We start from the raw sequence: 12268 nt of genomic DNA on the forward strand, positions 1-12268 counted from the left end.
TAGTTCTTTTGAAAAAGGCTGAAATTTTAAAGATATAAACATCTTTATTTTTCTAGAAATTAAAGCTAACCTTTAGTGAAAATATATTATCATTTCTTGCTTAAAAATATAAAATACCTACTAATCTCTTTTTACTGGTCAGAAACACGTTAACATTTAAAATTGTAATTTAAATACCTGGAAAAATATGGAAGAATAATTATTTTGATAGGAACATTATTAACATACTAATAAGTGAGGCAAAGAAATTTAGAAACTGCTAGATTTCAAGATCGCAAAATAACAGAAACACAGAAACTGAATACAGCCAAATCTTTTAAATTCATAAAATAGTGACTAGGAAAAAAAAAAAATCCCACGCATAAATACTTGTGTATCAACTATATGCCAGGTGTCATGTTACACAGTGAGGAAACATAAGTCGAAAACCACAAATATTAAACATTAGGGGCTCAAAGAATTTCAAAGAATACTTGGTATTACTTTATAGAAGGAAGGCCTACCTGTTGCTGTCCAGGCTGAGCTTGTGATGCTGCTTGCTGATTGGCTGTGTTATTTGCCGCAGCTGCAGCTTGCTGCTGAAATAAGTTGGCTGGATACACCCCCCATGGAACGCCGTAATACTGAGGTGGAACCACTGCTGGACCTGAACCCCACACCCGACCCCCGAAAAAAAAGTTACTAGATTTTACAGAGACATGAGGTTAGTTACCTATGAGACATGAGGTTAGTTACCTATCGTTAGATTATAAAAGGGGGCAGAAAGAAGACTTAGTTAGAGAAGAACACGTCTTTATAATAAAAAACAAAGTATTGACGGGTGACAGCAATGGTCTTAAAAGGAAAAGATGAGAATCCAACCTCAAGGCTACCAATAAACTGATAGGACACTTAACCATCTATCCAACATTTAACAAATGCCAATTTTTGGGTCTGACACTACACAGATAAGATATTCAGAGAACACAGCTTCCATAAAACTAAGATTTTTTAAATGCTCAATTCATTACTTCTCTCAGAATTTTGACTACTGAGATGGATTACAAAATAATTTTTAAATATTTTACTTTCCAATCTATAACACAAAACTGAGGAACATTCTGGTACCAAGCATGCTACAATGGTAATTGAATTGAAAACCTTAAAATTTAAAATATTTTTCATATTTCGCAGTTAGTCACAATTCTCACAGAACAATTGCAAATTATAAGAAAACAAATGAGACGTCAATATTTATGTGGTTAGGAAAATGAAACTGAGTCAAGACAAGAAAGCACTAGATAATACAAGCACAAAGAAAAACAGAAGGCAAACTAGGAAAATAAGAATAAATTGTTCCTGCTCTAGTCTACTTTATTCAAGATTATTTGATTCCTGGAGAGTAAATAGTTTATGTACAAAAAGCTTCACCATTAAAATAATGAATAAAATGTCATGATTCCTGACTTACATAACAAACATGTCCTAAAATGTTATCAGTGGAATTTTAGGACATCTTTATTTGTATTAATATATTTTTAAAAGTCAAACTCTCGGTTTCACGTTGCATTCAAAGGGGAAAAAAGCCCAGTATATTTGACTGAATCACTAAAATAAAGTTTTTATTTCTATAGATAGCCAGGTAAGCTGAACCTGAAATGAGGACTATTAAAACACTGCATAGACTTTACAAAAAAAGGATACATTGTACAAATAAAATAAAGATACACTGTAAAATAATAAAAGGGTACACTGTAAAAATAAAACAATGAAAAGGATACATTGTAAAAATAAAATAAAAAGGATATTGTAAAAATGAAAGGATACATTGCAAAAAATAAAAGTTTTGTAAACTCTATTAATGACATCTACCTAGAAACTCATCCAACCTGGCCAGAAGCCTGAATTTATTAACATGCTGAAATTATAATATTTTGGATACACTGGGACAAATTAAAGAGTATTACTGAACATAATTTTATTGTTTTTTACTTTTATAATGTGGCTACTACAAAATCTTAAACTACATTTTCTGGCTCACATTGTATTTCTATTGGACAATGTTGGTCCTAGAAAACCTAAGTCCAAAATACATAGAATACTTATACACAAACTAAATGACCTCTTAAAGTTACTTCTATCAGACCCACAGTTTAGTGGTTCTCTGTATTATACCAACACTTAACGTACTAACATCCAGTTAAATGGCACCAGAAAAGCTCACATCCTTATAGAATCACATCCAAGTCCACACCAAAAGCTAATGAGTGACAGTTTAGTTTCATTCTGGTAGCTCAGATATCAAGAATAATTCTGAAATTTCTTCCCCATTTTTTAAAACAAGATCTTGACTTTAAAAGCAAGTCTCCTAGGAAAAGACTGAGTGTCAGAAGTGGATTTCAAACTGATTAGTGACAATATTTCAGTGAAGGTATCGCTCAAGGCCAAAAAAAAAAAAAAAAAAAAAAAAAAAAAAAAAAAAACCAGCGACAGCCTCAAGTTTTGAAAGTCAGCCTATTAGCAGACTCATTCCAATAAACAAAATTCTAAGGCAGACATCAACCTATTCTTGCCTGTATAATCAATATAAACAATGCCTCAGACTAACTCATTTCTGTCTTTGTAGCCACCTCAACCTAAAACGAACTCTTCCCAACAACCCCAACTAAGATCAGCCAATTGCTTTGTTCAAATAAGACTGTGTCTGATCAGCACACAACTTTTCCTTACTTATACAGACAATAAATACAGCTTTTTTGTTGTTGTTTTTGTTTTTAGACAGTCTCACTCTGTTGCCCAGGCTGGGCGCTTTGGCATCCCAAAGAGCTAGGATTACAGGTGTGAGCCACTGCACCTGGACAGCTTTGGCTTTTATTTCAGATTCTGAGTGATAGTCTCAGGCTGGGCAGTTTTTAGTAAGTTCTTTCTAACTTGATCCAAACGTTTTGTCCCCCAGCTTGTTTGTACATTTTAGCATTGCTTGAGAAATTTTAGATACATATTTTCTCAAAATTACTGTATCTGTTTACCTTACTCTATTCTATCCCTGACCTATATATGCAGGACACCTACCTCTATTTTATTTTCTGAGAAGTAATTTTACTTTGCATTGTCTCTGTGGGTAATGGGGTTGGTCATTAAAATGGAGATTCATGGTTGACAATAGATTTCTAAAACTATAAAGCTGAAATGTAAGCCAATTACGCATAGGAGGAAAAGTTACTGTGTAAGCGTTTCCCTGAAGCATTACAATTGAAAAATAATACTAACTTCCTGGAAACTTTAGTTCATTCTGGATAATGTTTCAGTTTTTCTCAGGAATTTCAAATTGCCCAAATAGATAAAAATAAAGCTTACACCCAAAACTAAATACATTGAAAAGTAGCCATAATAAAGATAAACGAACAGTATGTTACCTGCTAATGTAGCTGCTGCAGCCAATCCTGCTGCAGTATACGGATCGGTCCCTGGAGGAGCAGCACTAATAATGTATGGATTTGGCACAAATGCAGCTGGAGCAAGGCCTGCTGAGAATACACCAGCTATATTTTAAAAGGGGAGAAATAATAAACAACAATGTGAAGTATGATTTTTTTCATTAGATAAAAACATTTCTACTCTGAATCTGGTGTGGAATGGGGGCGGGGAGTAGAGTGGGCATAATGGTTACATTTTCACTAAGTGACCTTAGGCATGTACCACTAATTCTAAAGTTTTCATTTAAGAAACAGCTGTTTTATAGAATTGCTATGAGAATTAAATGTAATACCAATTATGACATAACTGTACTGTCTCTAGGGGTATGTTATAGAAAATAAAAATATAAATTCAAAAATAAAAAGTAAATGACTGCACAGTACTAGCACGAGACTGGCACAAAATAAATGTGAGAGCTAGAACTGCTACTGGTAAATAGTAGCTTTTCACTCAATCTTATAAAGTCACATTATGAGGTAGGGGTTCAGTGAGGCAGGAATATACAATCTGCCCTCACAAAGCATTCCATCTGGTGAGAAAAACAGGTATATTAGCAAACAGAATATAGCATATTAAGTGCTCTGGGCACAGAGAAGAGGAACATCTAATAAACTTTGGAAGGGGCGAGTAAAATGAATGAGGTATAGTGTAAGATAAAATAAAACTGGAGCTATAACCATCATGAAGACCAATGAAGAGCTTCCTGGCTCATGCTAAGTAGTCTGGACTTTACCCTACAGTCAATAGGGAAACAAGAAAGAGCTGAAAGGCCGGTTACACTCACTTTTGAGTGTAACATATGTTCACCATATGAATTTAGTAAAGGCTGAAAAAGATCTAAAAATATACATTTGCAGTACTCATTCAAGAGAGAAGAAACTCTCAGATGTTGAGGAATTACTGTGTAGGTCTTTCAACCATAGCTACTGGAAAAAATTACTTCACGAGATCCTGTCTCAAAAATAAATAAAAAATAATAGGCCAGGTGTGGTGGCTTGTCATGCTTGTAATTCCAGCGCTTTGGGAGGCCAAGGCGGGTGGAACAACGGAGGTCAGGAGTTCAAGACCAGCCTGGCCAACATGGTGAAACCCCGTCTCTACTAAAAATACAAAAAAATTAGCCGGGAGTGGTGGCAGATGCCTGTAATCCCAGCTACTCAGGAGGCTGAGGCAGCAGAATCACTTGAACCTGGGAGGCAGAGGTTGCAGTGAGCCGAGATCACACTACTGTACTTCAGTCTGGGCAAGAGGGCGAGACTCCATCTCAAAAAAATAAAATAATAGTAATAATAATAAAAAATAATAATAGTAATATTTTTAAAAAGTATTCAAAAGGAAAATATATCTTACTAGGCCTTAAAATCAAAATTCAGGCTTCTGAAGGGGGGCATGCCCAGGGAGGGCATGGAAGCTCCGCACCCCTTCCTCCATACCTCGCCATACCCAGCAGCTCTGTACACCTGTATCCTTTACAGTATCTTTCGTAATAAACCAGTAAAAGTAAGTGTACTGTGAGGCACTCCAGCAAATCAAACCCAAAGAGGGGTTTGTGGGAACTCCAACTTGAAGCCAGTCGGTCAGACGTTCTGGAGGCCCAGACTTGCAACTAGTGTTGTGTTGGGGGTGGAAAGCAGTCTTGGAGACTGAGGCCTCAACTTCTGGGATCTGACACTGTCTCTGGGTAGACACCGTTGGAACTGTATTAGAGGACACCCAGCTGGTGTCTCCTGTTTGGTGTGTGGAGAAAACCACCCACACATGGGTCACAGAAGTAAGTCTATGTTGTCACGGCTTGAGAGTAGAGGAAAAACAAGGTTTTAGGCCAGGCATGGTGGCTCACACCTGTGATCCCAGGACTTTGGGAGGCCGAGGTAGGCGGATCACTTGAGGCCAGGAGTTCAAGACCAGCCTGGCCAACAGTGAAACCCTGTCTCTATTAAAAATATAAAAATTAGCTGGGTGTGGTAGTGCATGCCTGTAATCCCAGCTACTCAGGAAGCTGAGGCATGAGAATTGCTTGAATCCAGGAAGTGGAGGTTGCAGTGAGACAAGATCATACTACTGCACTCCAGCCGGGCCAACAGTGTAAGACTGTCTCCTAAATAAATAACAACAACATAGTTTTAGAGTTTTCCCTACACAAAATCATTTTCTATAACCTATTTAATTAAAAAAAATACAAGCCTCAACACTGATTTCATGTCTAGGCACAACACAGTCATTTAAGAAACCTTCCTTTATCAACGAAAAGAGTCAAACTCAGTGAATTATTTGAAGAGATTTATTCTGAGCCAAATATGAGGGCTCTAGGTACATTTTAAAATTTTCTGGTTGACAAATTGGTTGAGTTTATCTAAAGACCTGGGATCAACAGAAAGGAAATACTTGGGTTGCGATAAGAGGTTGTGAAACAAAAGTTTTATCATTCAGATGAATCCTCCAGGTAGCAGGCTTCAGAGAGAACAGACTCTGTTCCTTATCAGACTTAAGGTCTGCGTTGACGTTAATGCTGGAGAGGTATAATGAAGCATGTCCAACTCCCATTTCCCATCATAGCCTGAACCAGTCTTTCAGGTTAAATTTTTTTCTTTTTTTTCCCGAGACGGGGAGTTTTGCTCTTGTTGCCCAGATTGGAGTGCAGTAGCATGATCTTGGCTCACCGCAACCTCTGCCTCCCGGGTTCCAGTGTTTCTCCTGCCTCAGCCTCTCAAGTAGCTGGGATTACAGGCATGTGCCACCACACCTGGCTAATTTTGTATTTTTAGTAGAGACGGGGTTTCTCCATGTTGGTCAGGCTGGTGGCGAACTCCCGACCTCAGATGATCTGCCTGCCTCGGCCTCCCAAAGTGCTGGGATTACAGGCGTGAACCATTGCACCCAGCCTCAAGTTAAATTTTAAGAGCACCCTGGCCAAGGAAGAAGTCCATTCAGATGGTTGCTGGGGGCTCTAGAATTGTATTTTGGTTTATACTTCTTATGAAGAAAATATGAGTTAAACTATGAGTTCAATAAAATCCTTTCATTTTAAAGTCATGTGTTAAGTCCTATTTTTAACTATGCCTAGGTCAAACAGGTTGCAAGATTCCACTCAGGTTAGTGAAAATAAATCTCCCCAAAATCACCAAGCCAAAAAGAAAAGTTAAGCTGGGAACTGCATTGGGCAAATCCTGCCTCCCATTCTATTCCTAAATAAGATAGCTATAAAGATTGAAAGAGAGAAAAAAAAGCTACATATCTGCCTCACAGTTTGCCTGCAAGAAAATTCCTCATGGACAAAGGACAGGCAGAGCTCAAGGTCATCCCTCTGCTCACATAAGAAAAAAGCATATATGATTTCTTCACTAAGCCAGACTAACGCGTGATTATTCCGTAAATTGTGCATTCAGTGAAAAACTCATCAGAAACTCAAAAGAATGCAATCATTTGTCTCTTATTTACCTATGCCTTGGTAGCCTCCACCCAGCTTCTAGCTTTTCCATATTTCCAGACCAAACCAATGTACATCTTAGGCATACTGACTGGTATCTCATGTCTCCCTAAAATGTATAAAACTAAGCTGTGCCCCAACCACCTTGGGCACATGTTGTCAGGACCTCCTGAGGCTGTGACACGGGTATGTTCTTAAACTTGGCAAAATAAACTTTCTAAATTGATTGAGACCTGTCTCGGATATCTTTTGGTTTGCAGCTTCATCTATCATGAATTATCTTTAGCACAAAAGTAGAAAACAATGTATTAGGATTCCTGTTCTACTTATACCACTAAAAAATCTAAAAGGATAATTTAATATTTTATAGTTTTATGATAAAAAGATCGTTATTAAAAATTCAAATACTGGAAGACATAAAGAGGAAACTGAAAATCCTCATGTAACCTTTCCTGATATGTATACATACTTTTAAATGCTTACATACTCATACATTTTGTACTCTAATCTATAACAGTACTTTAATACACTTTTTCACCTACTAATTAATCATAAATCTGTCTATAGATACATACCTAGCTCATCCCCTTTTTTTTTTTTTTTTTTTTGAGACAAGGTCTTGCTCTGTCATCCAGGCTTGGAGTGCAGTGGCATAATCATCGCTAATTTCAGCCTTCACCTCCCAGGCTCAAGTGATCCTCCCACCTCAGTCTCCTAAAGTAGCTGGGACCACAGGTACGCACTACCATACCTGGCTAATTTTTTTAGAGACAGGGTTTCACCATATTGCCCAAGCTGGTCTCAAACTCCTGGGCTCAAGCGATCTACCCTCCTTGACCTCCCCACAATATTGGGATTACAGGCATGAGCCACTGTGCCCAGCCACTCATTCTTTTTAATGGCTACGTATTATGTACTCTTCTGTATAGAAGGAACATGATATTATCAGTCTACTACCTTTACATATTTAGATGGCTCATAATCTTTTGCTATAAATAAATAATGCTATTATCCCTTTAGATACACAGGTGTGTACATTACTATATCCTTACAAAAATTTACTTCAACGAACAAAAACAAATTCTCTTTTTTAAGACATGATGTCTCACTATGTTGCAGAGTTCATGCTGGTCTCGAACTCCTAGGCTCAACTGATGTTCCCGCCTCAACCTCCAGTAGCGGAGAATAAAAACAGGTGCCACCACATCTGACTTTTCTGTTTTTGTCATATAAATTACTGATCCACTTTTCTAGATTATTTTCCAGGAAAACTGTAGCAGTTTAGATTCCAAAAGTATGAGTGCCACTTACACTCCTGCCAAAACAGAACATTATCAAACATTCTGAAGACTCGCCAACCTAATAGGTAAATTAAAAATTAAATCTTTTATGCTTTTGTTTTTCTCATTAAAAATTTCAATCCATTAGGAATGAGACCCAATAACCTCCAGAAGCTATTTTCCAAATAATCATTCTTTTGGCATTGATTTGAGATTTATCTCACCACTCTATCCTAAACAAGCAAGCATGCACACACAGATCTATTTCAAAGTAATCTTGTTCAACGATCTACTCATATATTTTGAGTCCAGTACCACACTATTTTAATAGTCATAAGTAATAATTGTTTTAAAAAATTCAAACTGTGCTCCAAAAAGTTAAAGAAAGCAGTGATTAATGAAAATTCAAAGTAATCTTGTTCAATGATCTACTCATATATTTTGAGTCCAATATCACACTATTTTAATCGTCATTAGTAATAATTGTTTTAAAAAACTGAAACTGTGCTCCAAAAAGTTAAAGCAGTGACTAATGAAAATTCCTGAGTTTGCAGGATGGCAAATATGAAAAGAATGAATTTGTAGAAAGAAATGCAGAAACTCTCTGCTTATAAGATAACACAACTGGCTGACATCAGTTAAAACCAACATGGCCGACTGCAGTCTGTGCAGAACAAGCTTGCTGACATCACAGCCCAAATTTCCACCATGTTTCATACTAACTCTCCTACAATCTGCACATGCGACCCATCGGGAGGCATGAAGAGATAGCTGTGCATGCTAAGGACTTTCCACGCCTCCCTTTTCTTCCACCAATCACTAAATAATCTCAAAATCCATCCCCTAAGACCTTTTTAATAAAAATTACTCCCTTAAAGCCATCACAGAAAGATAAAATTGAGCTGGACTCCTGTCTCCTTGTTGGTTGACCTACAAAAAAAGCTTTTCTTTTCTCAAAAACCTGGTCGACAGCATTGCCTTCTACTGCATCAGGCAGTGAGCCCTTTTGCTCGGAACAGTATGGTTGAGCAAGTCCTCCTCTTCCACTTTAATTTTAGTTTTCCATTAATTTTCTAGTTTTTCTGGGAGGATTGCTTGAGCCTGGGAGGTCGAGGCTGCAATCAGCCATGATCATGCCACTGCACTCCAAGCCTGGGTGACAGAAAAGTACCATTTACTTTTCTGAGACAAACATCAAAATCAAGTTTTCAAGTTTAAAAAACAAAAAGCCTGCTGGGATTCTGACCAAGAGTATATTAAATACACACATTAATTTAGGGAAAACTGACATTTTTATAATGCTGAGTTTTACCCAGAAAAAATCACGTGTCTCCATTTATTCAAGACTTCTGGGAAAGTTTACAGTTTTCTTTACAAATACTTTGTACATTTTTACTTACTCCCTAATTCATTCCATAGCTTTTCATTTCTCCTTTATATATCCCATGCCTTGATTACCACAGGGAATTTCAGTGTTCTGGGCGACCAACTACGTTTTATTTCCTAATTCATTTAGTGGTAGGTGATAGCCAATAATGCAGCTCACCTAGAACTATTTTTTCAATGACTTATTTACAAGACCAAGAAATGGCTCCTTTTCACAGCAGTCTGTTAAGACTTTTGATGATCTCTGATGGCTCACACATCCTTTATCTCTTAAGGTTCGGAATACACTCTTATGTTCTTTGCACAACTTTAAAGTTGCCTTCCCTATCTTAGAACCCTGTGACATGTTTTCTGGCTGATCTTTCTTGTTTGTACTGTCATTTTCGTTTGGAACATTATCTTACGTGAGAGTTTCTTGTGCACTCAATTGTCCATTATGTGGTATCAGAATTATTGCCTCAACTACATACTACAGGATTAAATCTCCAAGCCAAGTCTTTTATTAGCTGGAGGAGTTCTTACATGGTTACTATAACTCAAACCCCAATGCCTGTACTGCATAGGCCCATTTTGGTTTGTTTATTCCTCTTCTAGCCATCTGCAGGTCACCTGGCTTTATTCTCAGTTCACCCCCGTATGGATTCTCCCTCAACTCCTTGTACTCTAGGAACTCCACAATCAACTACACAACCCTGCCTTTTTGTTTTCATTCTATCCTATCTATTATTTCTATCTGGTCGAGTACATGGGTTAAGCCTGTGTCTTACCTATTTTTGTACAAACTAGCTAAGAATAGTTTTAGTATTTTTAAATGGTTCAAAAAAATAAAATTCAAACACATGAAAATTATTTGAAATTCCTATTTCAGTACCCATTAGTGAAGTTTTACTGGAACACAGCAATGTTTATGCATCATCTAATGACCATTTTCATGCTTTACCAGCACAGTGGAGTGGTCGTGACTGAACCCATATGGGATGCAAAGCTTTAAATATTCAACAGCCCTTTGTAGAGAAGACATTTGTCGACTCACACTCTAAAAATTTTCCACATATAGTCACTGTGCATTTAAAATGTGACTAGTTTGAGATCAGCTATATTCAAAGCTGACTTGAGATCAGCTATATTTCAAAAACAATATGAAGAAAAGAATGCAAAAATTCTCAGCAGTAAGTTCCATACTGATTATATTTTGCAATATTTTGGATATGAGCTAAATAAAATATTCAAATTAATTTCACCTATTTTTAATTTTTAAAAATGTGATTACTAAATAACTGCAAATTATATGGTACATATTATACATTTTTCTATTGACTAGTCCTTTTCTAAATGAGCTACTGGCCAGCTAACAGGTGACCAGGCAAACTTGGATCAAAAAGATTGTCAACAATGAATACGCTTAACTGTGGAATTGAGTTAAAATGTGGGGTCAATTTTGATAAATTATGCTTTCTAGGTTTTCAAATTGATTTATATTAGGTTTCACACACAAAAAAGTTCTGCCACATCTTTAAAGATTACTTTTCCAATATTATTAAAATACTCTAAGGCATTAAAATAAAAGAGAAATAGCTGGGCTGGGTGCAGTGGCTCATGTCTATAATCTCAGCACTTTGGGAGGCCAAGCCAGTGGATTACTTGAGCCCAGGAGTTTGAGACCAGCCTGGGCAATAGGGTGAATCCCCATCTCTACAAAAAATGCGCCAGGCATCGGTCCAGCCTATAGTCCCAAGCTACCTTGGAGGCTGAGATGAAAGGATTGCTTCAGCCTAGGAAGTTGAGGCTGTACCACTGCACTCCAGTCTGGGTGACAGTAAGATGCTGTCTTTGGGGGGTGGGGGGAGAAAGACCTATCTAAAATTATTTTTGTGAAGCAAGAATGCTGACACCAAAAAATGTGAAAAATCTGCAAATACAGAGACTAATTTCAGCTAACTATATAGATGCAAAAATCCTAAATGAAATACTAGCAAATTAAAAGGGTAATGTTAAAAGAAATAATAATTGTTATATACAAGTCTTTTTATTCCAAGAATGGGAAGATGATTCAACTATTTTAAATTATCATTCATGAAATCTGATATATGGTACTTGAGTTTTCATAGATAACACTTTAAAGCTACAATGAAAGACAGGAAGAAAGTCATTTACGATAACAAAACATAAAATAAACTTAAAATATGCAAACCCATGTAAGAAAAATTTTAAAGTACTCAAATGACACTACAGTAAACTTGAACAAAAATAAAGACACATCATGCCCTGGACAAGAATACTTGATGTCAGCAGGGCATGGTGGCTCACGCCTCTAATCCCAGCACTTTAGGAGGTTGAGGTGGGTGGATCACTTGAGTTCAGGACCAGCCTGGGCAACATGGTGAAACCCTGTCTCTACAAAAAATTAGCCAGGTGTGGTGGCGTGCGCCTGTGGTCCCAGCTACTCGGGAGGCTGAGGTGAAAGGATCACTTGAGCCCAGAAGGCAACAGTTGCAGTGAGCCAAGACTGCACCACTGCACTCCAGGCTGGGTGAAACAGTGAGACCCCTTGTCAAAAAAACAACAAGAACAACGACAACAAAAGCTGATGCTTGATGTCACAAAGATGTCAAATTTCCCTAAGTAAATTACAAAATTTAATCCTATCTTCTGGAAGTAGATAAGCTAATTTTGAAGTTCATACAAAAAAGCAAATAAGCAAGAACCAAAAACTTAAAAC

At 37.1% G+C, this 12268-nt stretch overlaps 1 protein-coding gene across 15 annotated transcripts in view; it reads right to left on the minus strand.

The window, feature by feature from the left end:
• The window catches only part of PUM2 (pumilio RNA binding family member 2), a 105469-nt gene that overhangs the window by 48388 nt on the left and 44813 nt on the right, over nucleotides 1-12268 (minus strand). For all 15 annotated transcript variants that reach the window (XM_038006609.2, XM_038006607.2, XM_038006606.2 and 12 more), the window contains 2 exons: nucleotides 3396-3521; nucleotides 504-646 (listed from right to left, as the gene is read on the minus strand). In XM_038006609.2, the coding sequence (XP_037862537.1) occupies nucleotides 504-646; nucleotides 3396-3521 (269 nt within the window). The remainder of the gene's footprint in view (nucleotides 1-503; nucleotides 647-3395; nucleotides 3522-12268) is intronic.

The sequence above is a fragment of the Chlorocebus sabaeus genome, chromosome 14, assembly GCF_047675955.1.
Source record: "Chlorocebus sabaeus isolate Y175 chromosome 14, mChlSab1.0.hap1, whole genome shotgun sequence".
Classification (NCBI taxonomy): domain Eukaryota; kingdom Metazoa; phylum Chordata; class Mammalia; order Primates; family Cercopithecidae; genus Chlorocebus; species Chlorocebus sabaeus.